Source organism: Leucoraja erinacea, unplaced genomic scaffold (assembly GCF_028641065.1).
Source record: "Leucoraja erinacea ecotype New England unplaced genomic scaffold, Leri_hhj_1 Leri_121S, whole genome shotgun sequence".
NCBI lineage: Eukaryota > Metazoa > Chordata > Chondrichthyes > Rajiformes > Rajidae > Leucoraja > Leucoraja erinaceus.
This window is the reverse complement of record NW_026575473.1, coordinates 134,526-153,935: the sequence shown is the minus strand read 5'-3', so window position 1 is coordinate 153,935 and position 19,410 is coordinate 134,526. Positions and strand designations below refer to the sequence as shown.

The window sequence follows — 19,410 nt, the reverse complement described above, 5'->3', positions numbered from 1 at the left end:
CCCATTCCTTTTCTCCAGAGATGCTGCCTGTCCCGCTGAGTTACTCCAGCAGTTTGCGTCTCCCTTCGATTTAAACCAGCATCTGCAGTTCTTTCTTCAACATATCAACTCCAGAATGAACAAGAAAACTGGTATTTTAGCAAGTTTTGTTCAGCATCCAGTTGTTAATTGCTACCATAGCACAAATGATGGTACACTTAGCAGATAAATAGCTACCAGTCTATTACTGCATAAGCAGATATTTTGATTTTAATCTTACAAAACTGCTGTGAGTAATTTACCGCATGCAAATTGTTGAATATAAAAACAAGGAGAAAGTTTATTCTTCCACAAGTAGATTTTCCTTGGCATTGTTCATTGTTTGTTCAGTCGAGCTGTTGAAGTTGAGAGAAATACCTATCTCCTGTGGGACAAACTTATTTCCTAGTTCTAAGAGCTGTAGTGAAGTATTTGTACTTCCTGGCAGGACTAGGTTTCTACTGATGAATTTGAAGAAGACTATCTTTCATTGGCTGCAGATAGATTGGCAAATATCGCGTTTACTGAAGGCCCACAGTGGGTATTGAGCTTGAGTTTAGTTTATTGTCACGTGTACCGAGGTACAGTGAAAAGCTTTTGTTTTGTGTCAACCATTCAGCGGAAAGCCAATCACAATCGAGCCGCCCACAGTGTACAAATTCATGATAAGTTCATAAGATCATAGGTGATAAGATCAGAATTAGGCCCATTCAATCTACTCCGCCATTCAATCATGTTTGATCTATCATTCCCACTTAACCCCATTCTCCTGCCTTTAACAACCTCCAGTTTAATACGTCAAAAACCTTAGAAATCATCATAGATTTCAGACGCAAACAAAACCCCAAACCCCCGGTCCATGACAACTCCCATCCCATAACCTCCACGAACTCAATCAAGTTTCTGGGCACCTATATCTGCAATAATCTAAAATGGCACATCAACGCAGACCACATCATCAAGAAAGGACAACAACGCCTATACTTCCTCAGACAGCTCAAAAAGTTCAGAGTCCATAAACACCTCCTGGTCCGTTTTTATCAATCCATCATTGAAAGCATCATCACCTCCTCAATCACAGTCTGGTACGGAAACACCGACAGTCACTCACTACACAGAATACAGCGCATTGTCCCCAAGGCCTCCAGGATCATCAACTCCCCCCTCCCCTCAATCCATTCCATTTATCTCCAACGTACCTCAAAACGGGCAATAAAGATCATCTCGGACCCTTCCCATCCAGCAAACCACCTTTTCCAGTCTCTCCCTTCAGGGAGGCCCCTCAGGTCACTTGCTACACAATCCACCCACTTTAAAAACAGTTTCTTCCCCTCAGCAATAAGAATACTCAATTCCCTCCAATAACAGTCAATATTAAGGACTTTTGATGTATACAGTGTCTTGTCTATGGTCTTTGTCTGTTCTTTTGCACTATGTATTGTTGGTGAGATTTGTGATTTGTGATGTGGTATGGATGCACTTTATTACTGTGATCTGTGTTGTTATTAGTGTTAATGTGACTAAAGCATGTACCGAACCCAAATACCACCAACCCTGGTCGTGTGCCAAATAAAGATTCTATCTATCTATCTATCTATCTATCTATCTATCTATCTATCTATCTATCTATCTATTTATCTATCTATCTATCTTCTCCCCGTAACCCCTGACACTTAAAAAGAATAACGTGAATACCGTTTAGAACAAGGTCATGTCCGATCAAAAATATCCAAGGGTCTCCAATGAGGTAGATAGTAGATCAGGACTGCTCTCTAATTGTTGGGAGGGTGATTTATTTGCCAGATAACAACTGGGAAGAAACTGTCCCTGAATCTGGAGGTGTGCATTTTGCCCGATGGGAGAGGGGAGAAGAGGGAGTGGCCAGGGTGTAACTCGTGCATGATGATGCTGCTGGCCTTGCCGAGGCAGCGTGATGTGTAGATGGAGTCAATAGAAGGGAGGTTGGTTTGTGTGATGGTTTGCCTGGGCTATGTCTAATCTTCCCGCTGTTTGCACTATAAAGGCTCTGACATGCGCCTCTGAATGTAAAAAATATTGAAATGTGTTTATATATTCCCGTGAGATATTCCAGCAACATAAGAATATTCCAAGACGTTACCAGCTGTGTGTGTGCCAAAAATGAATAATCACCAATTGGGGCAACACGGTGGTGCAGCGGTAGAGTTGCTGCCTCACAGCGTCGGAGACCCGGGTTTGATCCTGACTGCAGGTGCTAACTGTACAGAGTTTGGACATTCTCCCCGTGACCGTGTGGGTTTTCTACGGGAGGTCCGTTTTCCTCCCACACTCAAAAGACGTTCAGGTTTGCAGGTTAAATGGCTTGGTATAAATGTAAATTGTCCCTAATGTGCAGGATAGCATTATTGTGCAGGGATCGCTGGTGGGTGTGGACTCGGTGGGCCAAAGGGCCTGTTTCTGCGCTGTATCTCGAAACTAAACTAAACCAAGATTGTAAACATTTAAGCATTTACGCAGTTAGTAATTTTGTTATGAAATGAACATAATAATCCTTATCAGATTGCATCTCCATCAAGTGCTGAAACTGAGTATTGTGGTCTGTGGAAAAGGCATTTGGCTGGCTTGCCTTCATTGGGAAGGGCGTTGAGTGAGTCATACTTGGAGCAGGGTGTGCATTTCTGATCTCCCAGCTGCAGGAAGGAAGAGTGTAGAACAGATTTGTCAGGGTCTACAAAGGACTGATAGAGAGCATCATCACCACAGGCATCACGATGTGGTATGGAAACACCACACAGACAGAGAGGAAGGCTCTGCAAAGAGTCATAAAGACTGCAGAGAGGATTATCAGAACGGAACTCCCCTCCATGGATACAATCTATACACAGCGCTGTCAAAAAAGAGCAGAGAGAATCATCAGAGACACACTACATCCAGCTCACTCCCTGCTCAAACACAAAAACTGCACATACAACCTCAGGCACAGACGAGCGGACAGCATCGTCACAAACAGAACACGCTTTTTTAAGAGCTTCTTCCCTGCCACAGTCAGACTCTTGGCCAAAACAAAATGAACTGATGTCCTGACCTACCTCATAGCACATCATATTATATTATATTATATTGTCTCCTGGGCCTGTGCAATTTACAATGCAATCGACACTTTTATATAGGGTTTGTGTAATTTACAATGCTCTCACTTTCCCCTTTATATAGGGTTTTAGGCATTTTCTTTCTTTTTTAGTTCTAGAGAAGTATATGTTTTTATAGATTATGTGTCTTCTATGTGTCTTTTTCACGACTTGACTCTCTGAACAACCGCACAAGAGTTCCTATGTGTGTAAGCACAAATGGCAAATAAAGTTTTTGACCCTTTGACCTTGAACCTGGATTTGCAGGGTTGATTTAAAGGGAGGCTAGATCGGCTGGGTCTTTGGAGTGTAGGAGACACACCATTGATCACCCATTCATACTGGTTCTACATTATCCCACTTTCTCATCCACACCCTACACACTAAGGGAAATTTACAGAGGCCAATTAAACTACAAACCTGCATGTCTTTGGATGTCTTTGGATGTCTTTGGAAACTGGAGCACCCAGGTGGTCACAGGGAGACAGCGGCCACATGCCGTCTTTAGTCAGAGGGTGGTGAATCTGAGGGATTCTTTGCCACAGAAGGCTGTGGAAGCCAAGCCAGTGGAACATTTTAAGGCAGAGATAGATAGATTCTTGATTAGTACTTGATGAGGTTATGGGGAGAAGGCAGGACAATGCCACAGAAGGTAGTCGAGGCCAGTTCATTGGCTATATTTAAGAGGAAGTTAGATGTGGCCCTTGTGGCTAAAGGGATCAGGGGGTATGGAGAGAAGGCAGGTACAGGATACTGAGTTGGATGATCAGCCATGATCATATTGAATGGCGGTGCAGGCTCGAAGGGCCGAATGGCCTACTCCTGCATCGATTTTCTATGTTTCTATGGTTCTAATGGGGTTGGGAGAGATAGATCAGCCATGATTGAATGGCGTAGTACATCTGATGGGTCGAATGGCCTAATTCTACTCCTATCACTTATGAGATCGCACAAACTTCACATAGGCAGCATCCAAGGACAGGGTCGAACCTGGGTCGTGGTGGGAGATTGCAACCTTCACATGGTCCGCCCTGTTTCGACGAATGCAATCAACCCGGCGTGCACAATCAAATAAGATCAAATAGAACAAGTTGTCCTTCAACTTTAGGCTGTGCACGCCACACGCAAGAAGAAGAAGAACCCGGGTCTCTGGCGCTGTGAGGCAGCAGCTCTACTAACTGCACACTGTGCTGCCCACAAACGTGATGGAAAAAGTAGTTGAATAATGTAGCGTGAGTATTTAACTGATGTGTACAGGCTCCGTTTTGTCTGCGAGAAAAAGCACCGCTATTGATGAATGGGCTTGCCACTTGTTGGTTTTATTTTGCTTTAGGTAAAGGAAGGGGACGAGGAAGAGGTGAAGCAGAGAAAACCAAAGATGAGGTCACTCAGCCAGGAAGGAAAAGAAATGAATCGTCTGAGAATGATGAAGGAAATGAAGTGTCAGAGCAACCACAGGAGAAAAAGGGCAGAAGGAAAAAAACTGAGGCAAGCGGAAATGGAAAGCACTCAAACGACAAGGCAAGAATTATCTGTGGGGGGATTATTATTTTCAAATAATCTGCTGTCTTAATTTCCCATCATATTATGAATGAATGAATTACTACTTTTTAGACAGTTAATAGTTAGAATATAAATTAACAACATTGCTCTCACATTTAGCAAATACTGAGATACAAGAGATAAGCTGCAGATGCTGGTTTATACCAGAAAAGACACAGAGTGCTGGAGTAACTCAGCGGGTCAGGCAGCATCTGTGAAGAACATGGATAGGTGACGTTTCACAGAGTGCTGGAGTAACTCAGCGGGTCAGGCAGCATCTGTGGAGAACATGGATAGGTGATGTTTCACAGAGTGCTGGAGTAACTCAGCGGGTCAGGCAGCATCTGTGGAGAACATGGATAGGTGATGTTTCACAGAGTGCTGGAGTAACTCAGTGGGTCAGGCAGCATCTGTGGAGAACATGGATAGGTGACGTTTCACAGAGTGCTGGAGTAACTCAGCGGGTCAGGCAGCATCTGTGGAGAACATGGATAGGTGATGTTTCACAGAGTGCTGGAGTAACTCAGCGGGTCAGGCAGCATCTGTGGAGAACATGGATAGGTGACGTTTCACAGAGTGCTGGTGTAACTCAGCGGGTCAGGCAGCATCTGTGGAGAACATGGATAGGTGACATTTCACAGAGTGCTGGAGTAACTCAGCGGGTCAGGCAGCATCTGTGGAGAACATGGATAGGTGACGTTTCAGGACGTCAAACTGAAGAAGACCCGAAACATCACCTGAAACATCACCTATCCTTGTTCTCCAGTGATGCTGCCTGACTCGCTGTGTTATTCTAGCATTTATTTTTTGTACTTTTCCATGTTCTTTAAGTGTGACGGTGATACAGCAAACATGCCATTGTTAGCTGTGGGCTAGGTGAAAGCAAGTTACAGACAATGAAACTCACCAGGACAACATTGAAACTAGGACAAAGGACAATAAGTGCAGGAGTACCCCGTTTTCCCCATATCCCTTGACTCCGCAATCTTTAAGAGCTCTATCTAACTCTCTCTTGAAAGCATCCAGAAAATTGGCATCCACTGCCATCTGAGGGAGAGAATTCCACAGATTCGCAACCCTTTGGGTGAAAAAGTTTTTCCTCATCTCCGTTCTAAATGGCCTACTCCTTATTCTTATACTGTGACCCCTGGTTCTGGACTCCCCCAACAACGGGAACATGTTTCCTGCATCTAGCGTGTCCAATCCCTTACTAATCTTACGTGTTTCAATAAATTCTCCTCTCATCCTTCTAAATTCCAGTGTATACAAGCCCAGCCGCTCCATTCTATAAACATATGACAGTCCCACCATCCGGGAATTAACCTGGTGAACCCAAGCTGCACTCCCTCAATAGCAAGAATGTCCTTCCTCAAATTAGGGGACCAAAACTGCACACAATACTCCAGGTGTGGTCTCACTAGGGCTCTGTACAACTGCAGAAGGACCTCTTTGCTCCTATACTCAAACTCCGCTTGTTATGAAGGCCAACATGCCATTAGCGTTCTTCACTGCCTGCTGTACCTGCATGCTTACTTTCAGTAAGCATCGATTAAGGTCCTGACATTCTAGATCCCATGTTTTATCTTGAGAAGCAGAAGTTGCATGTGAACGATTTCTTACAACAAGCTTGAAAGAGCAAAGTATTGGTCTAGTTGGGAGGGACTCAAGATGACTGGAGTCAAAGTTCTGCTGTAGAGACATTGAAACACACTCGTAGAGAGGAACATGGAAGTTGCTTCAAATGCCAGGGAAAGATGCAGTTGCCTGGCAATGAGGCAACATAAGATGTCCATGCAACACTCCAGTCCAGGCAATAGACAATAGGTGCAGGAGTAGGCCATTTGGTCCATCAAGCTAGCACCGCCATTCAATGTGATCATGGCTGATCATCCCCAATCAGTACCCCGTTCCTATCTTCTCCCCATATCCCCTGACTCCGCTGTCTTTAAAAGCCCTATCATGCTCTCTCTTGAAAATATCCAGAGAACCGGCCTCCATCGACCTCAGAGGCAGAGAATTCCACACTCACCACTGTGTGAAAAAGTGTTTCCTCATCTCCGTTCTAAATGGCCTACCCCTTTTTCTTAAACTGTGGCCCCTGGTTCTGGACTCCCCCAACATCGGTAACATGTTTCCTGCCTCCAGCTTGTCCAAACCCTTAATAATCATATATGCTTCAATAAGATTCCCTCTCATCCTTCTAAACTCCAGAGTGTACAAATGTTGCATTGTGAGCAAAACACAAGTTCTGGAGTAACTCAGCGGGTCAGGCAGCATATCCCAAGGTCATGGGTAGGTGATATTTCGGGTCAGGACCCTTTTTCAAACTCTGGAATTTAATGAAGGGTCCCAACCTGAATCGTTGCTTGTCCGTTCTCTCCACAGATAGTGAAGGCAGATACAATAGTGATGTTTAAGAGAGGCACAATGGCCTTTTAATCATAGTACCTTCTTCTGACAAGCCCTTAAGCTGTGGACCACCCTCGCTAAATCTTTACCTCCCTACCACAGTTTTCCCTTCAAAGTCATTTTTGTATGAATTTTATGTATTATTACTGGGCAGTGCATATTAAGAATATGATTTATTGGTTGGATAGTTCTACCCAACGGACAGAATGGATAAAAATGGAGAAGGAGGATTGTCATCCTTGTAATATAGGAACGATCCTCTTTTCCCCCAAAAAACTGAATAACACAATATATAAGAAGAACCCAATTATATATGGTACAATAAGAATTTGGAAACAAATAAAATTATCTTTAAAATTAAGAAATCTATCACTGTTAATGCCAATGGCGAATAACCCTTTATTTAAACCCCTTATTTAAACCATCTCTTATTGATAAGACATATAACCAATGGGAAAGTCTCGGAATTAGAAGGATCAGGGATATGTACGAAATGGGAAACCTACTATCATTCCAACAACTACAATTAAAATTTAAATTGAAAAACAACCAATATTTTAAATATCTTCAGATTTGCGACTTTGTGAAAAAATATATACAAGGATATCAAAAAGTAACTCCTGACTTATTGGAAGAAGCAATGAATATTGAAGCTGACTCACAAAAATTAATATCCTATTTATATAATAGTATTCTAAATATAGACCTACCATCGACAGAGGTACTTAGAGAAGAGTGGGAACGGGAATTAATGATAAAAATTACGAAGGTTACATGGGAAAAATACCTGATATATATTCACAAATGTTCAATTAATGTAAGACATAATCTAATTCAATTTAAAATTGTACATAGATTATATTATTCAAAAACAAGATTGAACAAATTTTATCCAAATATATCCGCCACTTGTGATAAATGTCTAGCCCAAAAGGCAACTATAACACACTCCTTAGTTTCCTGCATAAAACTTTATAGATTTTGGAATTATATTTTTGAAATACTTACAAAATTATTCAAGACAAGAATGGAACCTAATACTGAAATGATTATATTTGGTGTAATGGAAGATGGGAATAAATTGAACACATCTCAAAATCTATTCCTTAACTATGGTTTACTTTATTATTAAACCTTACATAGGTTTAATAATAGCAAAAAAATTAATACTTAAATTTTGGAAGGGTACATCAATACCAACGCTTAAAATGTGGATTGCAAGTATGTTGGACACCGCTCATCTTGAGGAAATGCGATTCCTCCTAATGGATAAATCGGACCAATTCATAACGAGTTGGTCTCCATTCGTCGTTTTTTTGGAATCATATGGTGCAACACAATTGTAAAAAATAACTGTTTCAGGACTGGATGAGGGTTGGTCAAGATTATAAATAATGATCTCCTTTTCTTTTCACTATTTTCTCTCTCAACTTTCTTCATTTACTCGTTTTCTTTCTTCACACACTATATATTTCACATCTTTCTATCCTTTACTATCTAACTTCTTTTTCTTATTCTCATCTTTAAAAAAAAAAAAAAAAAAAAAAGTCATTTAAAACCATTTGGCCACATCACAACATCACCACACTCAGCTTGACATCAGACTTGGATAATGCTTTGCAATATTTTGTTATGTGTAAGGTTCTACATAAAACCGTGTTGCTGTTGCATATGAAGAAAATCCTCACCAACAGACTTACAATCTTTACAATCTTATAGAGGTATATAAAATCATGATCGGATAGACGCACAGAGTCTCTTGCCCAGAGTTGGGGAGTTGAGAACCAGAAGACATAGGTTTAAGGTGAAGGGGGAAAGATTTAATAGGAAAGGCATATGGATGAGAAGGGAATGGAGGGTTATGGTATGAGTGCAGGCAGGTGGGACTAAGGGAAAAAAAGTTGTTCGGCACGGACTTGTAGGGCCGAGATGGCCTGTTTCCGTGCTGTAATTGTTGTATGGTTATATGGTTATAGGAATCTGAGAGGTATTTTTTCCCACAAAGGGGTGGTGGGTGGATGGAACAAGCTGGTGGAGGAGGTAGTTGAGGCAAGGACTATCGCAAATATTTAAGAAGTAATTAGATAGGTACATGGATAGGACAGGTTTAGAGGGATATGGGCCAAATGCAGGCATGTGGGACTAGTATAGATGGGTCGGTGTGGGCAAGTTGGGCCGAGGCCTGGGTATCCTAGTACATCAGACAGTGAAAGTAAGCATACAGGAACAGCAGGCATGGGTTCGATGCCGACTATGGGTGCTGTCTGTGCAGAGTTTGTACGTTCTCCCCGTGGGTTTTCTCCGGGATCTTCGGTTTTCTCCCACACTCCAAAGACGTTCAGGTTTGTAGGTTAATTGGCTTGGGTTTGTATACTTGGTGTCAGTGTAAATTGTCCCTAGTGTGTGTAGGATAGTGCTAGTGTGCTGGTCGATGCAGACGAACTCGGTGGGCTGAAGGATCTGTTTCCGCGCTGTATCTCTAAACTAACTAAACTGAACTAATTGTCGGTATGTTCCACGATATGCGTGTTGTACACTCATCCCTGGCCAAGGTCACCTGTGAAACTATTTTTAAACGGCTGATTTCTATTCCTAACTCCAGCTGTCATTATGACCTTGCTTTCAGTCAACCAATACTGCAGGAGTACTTTTATAGTTTAGTTTATTGTCACATTTAGTTTATTTTAGTTTAGTTTAGAGATACAGCACGGAAACAGGGCCTTTGGCTCACCAGATCCACGCCAGCCAGTGATCCCCGCACACTGACACTATCCTACACACAGGAGAGACAGTTTTTACATTTACCAAGCCAATTAACCTACAAACCTGTACGTCTTTGGAATGTGTGAGGAAACAGAAGATCTTGGAGAAAACCCACGCAGGTCACGGGGAGAACGTGCAAACTCAGTACCGACAGCACCCGAGGTCAGGATCAACTCCATGCCGCCCCACGTCCCGTGGTAGAGTGAAAAGCTTTTGTTGCCTGCTATCCAGTCGGCAGAAAGACTAGATTGCAAAGATCTATTGTACATTTCCCTTGATCTTCATCCCCTTTGATCTCTTGTTTTTCACACATTACCCTTCCATATTCCCTCTCCCTTGGGCCTCAGTCTGAAGAAGGGTCTCAACCAAAAATGTCACCCATTCCTTCTCTCCAGAGATGCTGCCTGTCCCGCTGAGTTACTCCAGCCTTTTGTGCCTATCTTTGATGATGATAATCGAGCCGTCCACAGTGTACAGATGCAGGATAAAGGGAATAACGTTTAGTGCAAGATAACGTCCAGCAAGATCTGATCAAATTTAATCCCAGGGTCACCAATGAGGTAGATGGGAGGTCAGGACCACTCTTTAGTTGTGGATAGGATGGATTTGATGCCTGATAACAGCTGGGAAGAAGCTGGGTAGAAAGGTTAGCATGTGATTACCCCCTCTTCAGCCCACCCAACAGTATTATCCTACGCTAGCCCAACTTAGCACACTGCGACATGTTGGTGCAGCTGGTAGAGCCACTGCCTCACAGTACCAGAGACCCGGGTTCAATCCTGACCTCGGGTGCTATCTGTGTGGAGTTTGCACGTTCTCCGTGTGATCACTTGGGTTTCCTTCGGGTGCTCCGGTTTCCTCCCGCATACCAAAGACGAGTGGGTTTGGAGGTTAATCGGCCCTCTGTATCATATGACAAAAATATATTGAGTGGCAGTGTATGTAGTCAGTAAACTTCTGGTCAGTCTGGTTTACTTTCTAATTGTTTTGTTTCATTTATTTATTGTCACTTGTACCGAGGTACATTGAAAAGCCTTTGTTGCGTGCTATCCAGTCAGTGGAAAGACAACACATGATTACAATCGAGCCGTTCACAGTGTACAGATGCAATGGAAAGGAAGGACATTAGTTTGGAGGATGTGGAATCGGTATGGGTAGAGCTGCGAAACACTAAGGGGCAGAAAACGCTGGTGGGTGTTGTGTACAGGCCACCTAACAGTACAGGTGCACAACCTTTTATCCGGAGTTCCGGAAACTGAAAAACTCCGAAAACCGGCCATTTTTTCCAGATATCGTCTCCGCACCAAACTTGACTGGAAACGACCCACGGTCAACCCAGGTCTGTACTACTGTAGCGGCTGCCTCCTCCCCGGAGACCGGGAGACGCTTAAACATCTGTAAATCATTGCTTAAATGTTAGTCAGTTAGTTTGGAGGGCTTTTATGTGAAGGGGGGGGTGAAGCGGTAAACTTTAATTCTTAGTCGCCTACCTGGTCGGAGAGGCGGGGAGCGATCAATGCCTTACCGGGTCGCCGTGCAGTAAGTTCCGCAGCGCTGTGGCCGGTGGGGCTGCGGGCGGCGCCGGTTGTAGCTCCGACCCCGGCAACTCTACCCCTGGCTGCGAGGCGCTCCAAATCCAGCGCGGCCCGCGGCCGGACGCCCCAGCTCCGCGAATGTCGGGAGTCGGCGGCGTCGCAGCGCTGGGACACCAGCGGGGAGCGGGCAATGCCTTACCGGGTCGCCGTGCGGCAAGCTCCGGAGCGCTGTGGCCGCCGACCCAACATTCGCGGAGCGTCGCTGGATTTGGAGCCGCGCAGCCAGGGGTAGAGTTGCCGGGGTCGGAGCTCCAACCGGCGCCGCCCGCGGCCGGACGGAGCCCCCAGCTCCACGAGGTTGGGAGTCGCCGACCAGGTAGGGGACTAAGAATTAAAGTTTCCCCCTTCACCCCTACTCCACCACCACCACCACATAAAATCCCTCCAAACTAACTGACTAACATTTATGCAATGATTCTCCCGGTCTCCAGGGAGGAGGCAGCTGCTCCAGACTTTTCAAGCCGCCTGCGCTACCTACCTAATCTACGCTAAAAATCTTCCATTCGGAAATCCGAAAATGTCCGAAATCCGACAAGTGTCTGGTCCCAAGGCTTTCGGATAAAAGGTTGTGCACCTGTAGTAGTGAAGTTGGAGATGGTATCAAACAGGAAATTAGAAATGCGTGCAACAAAGGCAAAACAGTTATAATGGGTGACTTCAATCTACATATAGATTGGGTGAATCAAATTGGCAGGGGTGCTGAGGAAAAGGATTTCTTGGAATGTATGCGGGATAGTTTTCTAAATCAACATGTAGAGGAACGAACGAGAGAGCAGGCTATTTTAGACTAGGTATTGAGTAATGAGGAAGGGTTAGTTAGCAGTCTTGTTGTACGTGCCCCCTTGGGCAAGAGTGACCATAATATGGTTGAGTTCTTCATTAGGATGGAGAGTGACATTGTTAATTCAGAAACAATGGTCCTGAACTTAAAGAAAGGTAACTTTGAGGGTATGAGACGTGGATTGGCCAAGATTGACTGGCAATTAATTCTAAAAGGGTTGACGGTGGATATGCAATGGAAGACATTTAAAGATTGCATGGATGAACTACAAAAATTGTTCATCCCAGTTTGGCAAAAGAATAAATCAGGGAAGGTAGTGCATCCATGGATAACAAGGGAAATCAGGGATAGCATCAAAGCGAAGGATGATGTGTACAAATTAGCCAGAAAAAGCAGCATACCGGAGGACTGGGAGAATTTCAGAAACCAGCAGAGGAGGACAAAGGGATTAATTAGGAAAGGAAAAATAGATAATGAAAGAAAACTGGCAGGGAACATAAACTGACTGCAAAAGTTTTTATAGATATGTGAAAAGAAAGAGATTATTTAAAACAAATGTAGGTCCCTTGCAGTCAGAAACGGGTGAGTTGATCATGGGGAACAAGGATATGGCGGACCAATTGAATAACTACTTTGGTTCCGTCTTCACTAAGGAAATCACAAATAATCTGCCGGAAATAGCAGGGGACCGCGGGTCAAAGGAGTTGGAGGAATTGAGTGAAATCCAGGTTAGCCGGGAAGTGGTGTTGGGTAAATTGAATGGATTAAAGGCCGATAAATCCCCAGGGCCAGATAGGCTGCATCCCAGAGTACTTAAGGAAGTAGCTCCAGAAATAGTGGATGCATTAGTAATAATCTTTCAAAACTCTTTAGATTCTGGTGTAGTTCCTGAGGATTGGCGGGTAGCAAACGTAACCCCACTTTTTAAGAAGGGAGGGAGAGAGAAAACGGGGAATTACAGACCAGTTAGTCTAATATCGGTAGTGGTGAAACTGCTAGAGTCAGTTATTAAAGATGGGATAGCAGCACATTTGGAAAGTGGTGAAATCATTGGACAAAGTCAGCATGGATTTACGAAAGGTAAATCATGTCTGACGAATCTTATAGAATTTTTCGAGGATGTAACTAGTAGCGTGGATAGGGGAGAACCAGTGGATGTGGTGTATCTGGACTTCCAGAAGGCTTTCGACAAGGTCCCACATAAGAGATTAGTATACAAACTTAAAGCATACGGCATTGGGGGTTCAGTATTGATGTGGACAGAGAACTGGCTGGCAAACAGAAAGCAAAGAGTAGGAGTAAACGGGTCCTTTTCACAATGGCAGGCAGTGACTAGTGGGGTACCCCAAGGCTCAGTACTGGGACCCCAGCTATTTACAATATATATTAATGATCTGGATGAGGGAATTGAAGGCAATATCTCAACGTTTGCGGATGACACTAAGCTGGGGGGCAGTGTTAGCTGTGAGGAGGATGCTAGGAGACTGCAAGGTGACTTGGATAGGCTGGGTGAGTGGGAAAATGTGTGGCAGATGCAGTATAATGTGGATAAATGTGAGGTTATCCATTTTGGTGGCAAAAACAGGAAAGCAGACTATTATCTAAATGGTGGCAGATTAGGAAAAGGGGAGATGCAGCGAGACCTGGGTGTCATGGTACACCAGTCATTGAAAGTAGGCATGCAGGTGCAGCAGGCAGTGAAGAAAGCGAATGGTATGTTAGCTTTCATAGCAAAAGGATTTGAGTATAGGAGCAGGGAGGTTCTACTGCAGTTGTACAGGGTCTTGGTGAGACCACACCTGGAGTATTGCGTACAGTTTTGGTCTCCAAATCTGAGGAAGGACATTATTGCCATAGAGAGAGTGCAGAGAAGGTTCACCAGACTGGTTCCTGGGATGTCAGGACTGTCTTATGAAGAAAGACTGGATAGACTTGGTTTATACTCTCTAGAATTTAGGAGATTGAGAGGGGATCTTATAGAACCTTACAAAATTCTTAAGGGGTTGGACAGGCTAGATGCAGGAAGATTGTTCCCGATGTTGGGGAAGTCCAGGACAAGGGGTCACAGCTTAAGGATAAGGGGGAAATCCTTTAAAACCGAGATGAGGAAAACATTTTTCACACAGAGAGTGGTGAATCTCTGGAACTCTCTGCCACAGAGGGTAGTTGAGGCCAGTTCATTGGCTATATTTAAGAGGGGGTTAGATGTGGCCCTTGTGGCTAAGGGGATCAGAGGGCATGGAGAGAAGGCAGGTACGGGATACTGAGTTGGATGATCAGCCATGATCATATTGAATGGCGGTGCAGGCTCGAAGGGCCGAAAGGCCTACTCCTGCACCTAATTTCAATGTTTCTATGTTTGGCAACATGTTGGGTCGGCATGGATAATTTCGGCTGAAAGACCTGTTCCTGAGCTGCATGGTTCCATACACAGCTGATTTGTAACATGAGTGTCAAGTGGTTCAGATGCCATAATGTTTCACATTATCCTTTTTATCAAGAGTCAGAAGTGTTTTATTTTCATGTGTCAGTGAAGAAAGCCGCTGGCATGTTGGCCTTCATAACGACAGGAGTTGAGTATAGGAGCAAAGAGGTCCTTCTGCAGTTGTACAGGGCCCTAGTGAGACCACACCTGGAGTATTAGGTCTCCTAATTTGAGGAAGGACTTTCTTGTTATTGAGGGAGTGCAGCATAGGTTCACAAGGTTAATTCGCGGGATGGCGGGACTGTCATATGTTGAAAGAATGGAGCGACTGGGCTTGTATACACTGGAATTTAGAAGGATGAGAGGAAATCTTATAGAAACATATAGAATTATTCATGGATTGGACACACTAGATGCAGGAAAAATGTTCCGCATGTTGGGGGAGTCCAGAATCAGGGGCAACAGTTTAAGAATAAGGGGTAAGCCATTTAGAACTGAGATGAGGAAAAACTATTTCACACAGAGAGTTGCGGATTTGTGGAATTTCTCTGCAGTGGAGGCCGATTCACTCGATGTATTGAAAAGAGAGTTAGATAGGGCTAGCGGAGTCAGGGGATATGGGGAGAAGGCAGGAACGGGGTACTGATTGTGGATGATCAGCCATGATCACATTGAATGGCGGTGCTGGTGGAAGGGCCGAATGGCCTACTCCTGCACCTATTGTCCATGTTTCCATGTATCTATGAAGGGCCTGTGTATGACCCTATGACTCTATAACAGATGCTTACAACTTTTTGGTTCCCAGAGCAATTTTGGAACAACTTCCACGGATGTGAAAAGGAAAGAAGAAATAATGGACCGATTCAGCACGGCTTCTGAGGCCGCGGAGAACTGGACGCTTGGCGGAAGGCAGCAAAGTTGTGGCCCTCAGCCACCGCATGAAGTGAAGGACTCAGCATTGAGTGATAATGAGGAGGAGGAGGAGGAGGAGGCAGTGGGAGTGCACTACGGGCATGCTGAGCAGAAGAGGCTGCTGCCCGTACACCTGCAAGGTGCCTGCAGTATGAGCAGGAGCCCAGCACCTGAAGAAACAGAGACGGCAGGACCTGCCAGTACTTCTCAGGCCAAAGAGCAGAAGAGGAAAGTGTGTACGTATGGAAGTAGCTGTTACAGGTAGCTATCTTCTATGTGAAAATACACAATACGCATGGCGTTATATTATATATTTTTATTTAACATATTATTTTACACACACACACACGTATATTATATATATATATAAATTTATATGTGTGTATGTGTATATTTATATGCATGTGTGTGTGTGTGTATGTAAGTAGGTATGTAAATGTGTGTGTATATGTGTATGTATATAGTATGTGTGTGTATATGTATGTATTTACTATATATGTATGTACTGTATATATGTGTGTGTGTCTATATGTGTATGTATACAATATATGCATGTGTGTGTATATGTGTGTACAGTATATGTATGTACTGTATATATGTGTGTGTGTATCTATGTGTATATATACAATATATGCATGTTTGTGTATATGTGTGTACAGTATATGTATGTACTGTATATATGTGTGTGTATCTATGTGTATATATACAATATATGCATGTGCGTGTATATGTATGTACTGTATATGTATGTACTGTATATATGTGTGTGTGTGTGTCTATATGTGTATGTATACAATATATGCATGTGTGTGTATATGTGTGTACAGTATATGTATGTACTGTATATGTGTGAGTGTGTGTGTGGATTTCCTTCATCCAAACACAAGTTTGTTTCATAGTTATATTTCAGTCTGCGATGAGAGGGGCAAAGTTCTACTGTTCTTTGTAGACTCAAGGAACTGCAGATGGTCTTTACAACAAAAACAAGACACAGCTAGAGTAACTTAGCGGGTCAGGCTCCTTCTCTGGAGACCACGGATAGGTGATGTTTTGGGTCGTTTATTGATTATAATATTTGTATAGAGCTTTACTGTTACAGCATCCTGGCCAATATTATTCAGAACTCAACATCTCACAGAAAGAAGTTATCATAACATTATCACATGGCTCTGATAAGCAATTGCAGATTCTGGTTTACAGGAAAAGACACCAAGTGCTGGAGTAACTCAGCGGATCAGGCAGCATGTCCAGAGAACATGGAAAGGTGATGTTTCGGGTCGGAACCCTTCTTCAAACTGAAGAAGACCCGGAACATCACCTATCCGTATCCTCTAGAGATGCTGCCTGACCTGCTGAGTTATTCTTTAATTCTTGCTGGAAAAATCGAACGTAGACAAAAATGCTGGGGAAACTCAGCGGGTGAGGCAGCATTTATGGAGCGAAGGAATAGGTGACGTTTCGGGTCGAGACCCTTCTTCACACTGATGTGTAGGTGGGGGGTGGGGGGCGGGAAGAGGAAAGGAAGAGGCGGAGACAGTGGGCTTTGGGGGAGCTGGGAAGGGGAGGGGAAGGAGGGAGAAAGCAGGGACTACCTGAAATTGGAGAAGTCAATGTTCATATCGCTGGGGTGTAAACTGCCCAAGCGAAATATGAGGTGCTGCTCCTCCAATTTACGATGGGACTCACTCTGGCCATGGAAGAGGCCCAGGACAGAAAGGGCGGATTCGGAATGGCAGGGGGAGTTGAAGTGCTGAGCCACAGGGAGATCAGGTTGGTTAGTGCTGAGTTATTCTAGCACTTTGTGTGTGTGTGTGTTTTTTTTAATGTACTGTTCTATGTTCTTTACGTGTGAAGTAAGTGAATATAAAGCCTTCAACAGAAACAGCTGAGATCTGAAAACAATATTTCAAATAAGCAGATGGCAACATTTGCAATAAGAAGGGGCTTTAGAAGCAAATCAAAATGTTTTACAAAATCCTTCCTGGCTTCTCTTTCATATTGTGAACTAGTTACTGGAAATACAGCCTGTAACATGATAAAGGAATTCCGCAGTTCATAAGAAAATGATTAAATTTGCGAAGGAAATGCCTCGAGGAATGACGATCAGCTTCTACGGGACAAAAGGGGTTGTAATCAGTGAAGGCTTCCAGACCTAGAAATGTTTAAGGGCCTGTCCCACTTATGCGATTTTGTTCGGCGACTTGAAGGCACCCGCCACAGTCACAGCAAGTCTCGGAAACTTTTCAACGTGTTAGAAATCCAGCGCGACCAGAAAAAGGTACGACTCCTTGGGCGACTACTCACCAGGGGTGATGCCTGTGTAGTTGTGAGTAGTCGCCTAAAGAGTCGTACCTTTTTCTGGTCGCCGCTGGATTTTCAACGTTGACAATTTACAACGACCTGCTGCGACCATGACTATGACTAAACATCGCATGTGGGACAGGACCTTAACAGAAGAGACTTAAGCTAGCAGTTTCAGTTCCCTGAGTACATTTGCATATCTGTATTCCATTGAAACATAGAAACATAGAAACATAGAAATTAGGTGCAGGAGTAGAGGCCATTCGGCCCTTCGAGCCTGCACCGCCATTCAATATGATCATGGCTGATCATTCAACTCAGTATCCCGTACCTGCCTTCTCTCCATACCCCCTGACCCCCTTAGCCACAAGGGCCACATCTAACTCCCTCTTAAATATAGCCAATGAACTGGCCTCAACTACCCTCTGTGGCAGAGAGTTCCAGAGATTCACCACTCTGACTCCATCGGCACCTCACGTTGCCTCGGCAAAGCCAGCAGCATAATCAAGGACCAGTCTCACCCCGGCCACTCCCTCTTCTCCCCTCTCCCATCGGACAAGAGGTACAGAAGTGTGAAAACGCACACCTCCAGATTCAGGGACAGTTTCTTCCCAGCTGTTATCAGGCAACTGAACCATCCTACCACAACCAGAGAGCGGTGCTGAACTACTATCTACCTCATTGGTGACCCTCGGACTATCCTTGATCGGACTTTGCTGGCTTTATTGAAACATAGAAACATAGGAATTAGGGTCAGGAGTAGGCCATTCGGCCCTTCGGCCCTTCTGCACCGCCATTCAATATGATCATGGCTGATCATCCAACTCAGTATCCTGTACCTGCCTTCTCTCCATACCCCCTGATCCCTTTAGCCACAAGGGCCACATCTAACTCCCTCTTCAATATAGCCAATGAACTGTGGCCTCAACTACCTTCTGCGGCAGAGAGTTCCATATCTTGCACTACATGTTATTTCTTTATCATTCATCTGTGCATTGTGAATGGCTCGATTGTAATCATGTCTAATCTTTCTGCTGACTGGTTAGCACATGGCCAAAGCTTTTCACTGTACCTCGGTACACGTGACAATAAACTGAACTGAACATAAATAAAACTAGTGTTAACACTTTTTAATTTTGAGAACAACTGTCGGTAAGTGGTTTAAATCTAGATTGTAGGATTCCCGAGAAGTGGGCGGCCCAGTGGCGCAGCTGGTAGAGCTGCTGCCTCACAGCGCCAGAGATCCTGACCGTCATTGCTGCCTGTGTAGTGTTTGCACGTTCTCTCTGTGACCGCTTGGCATTTCCCCCATGCTCCGCTTTCCTCTGTAGGTTAACTGGCCCTCTGTAAATTGCCCCTTGTGCTGAGGGAATGGATTTGAAAGTGGGATAACATAGAACAAGTGTGAGTGGATAGATGGATAGATTCAAAAAGCTGGAGTCACCCTGGGGGTCAGGCAGCATCTCCGGATAAAAGGAATAGGTGACGTTCTGAAGAATAGATAAGTGCAGGAATAGGCCATTCGGCCCTTTGAGCCAGCACTTTGAGATCATCCCC

General features: G+C 44.1%; 2 protein-coding genes across 2 annotated transcripts in view; both read left to right on the top strand.

Annotated features, from left to right (window-relative positions):
• The window catches only part of plek (pleckstrin), a 198,585-nt gene that overhangs the window by 110,879 nt on the left and 68,296 nt on the right, over nucleotides 1–19,410 (top strand). The gene's annotated exons all lie outside the window — the stretch shown is intronic.
• aplf (aprataxin and PNKP like factor) overlaps nucleotides 1–19,410 on the top strand; it is a 71,146-nt gene that overhangs the window by 33,146 nt on the left and 18,590 nt on the right. Inside the window, exons 6-7 of the mRNA XM_055665389.1 lie at nucleotides 4,459–4,646; nucleotides 15,446–15,813. Of these exons, the coding sequence (XP_055521364.1) occupies nucleotides 4,459–4,646; nucleotides 15,446–15,813 (556 nt within the window). The remainder of the gene's footprint in view (nucleotides 1–4,458; nucleotides 4,647–15,445; nucleotides 15,814–19,410) is intronic.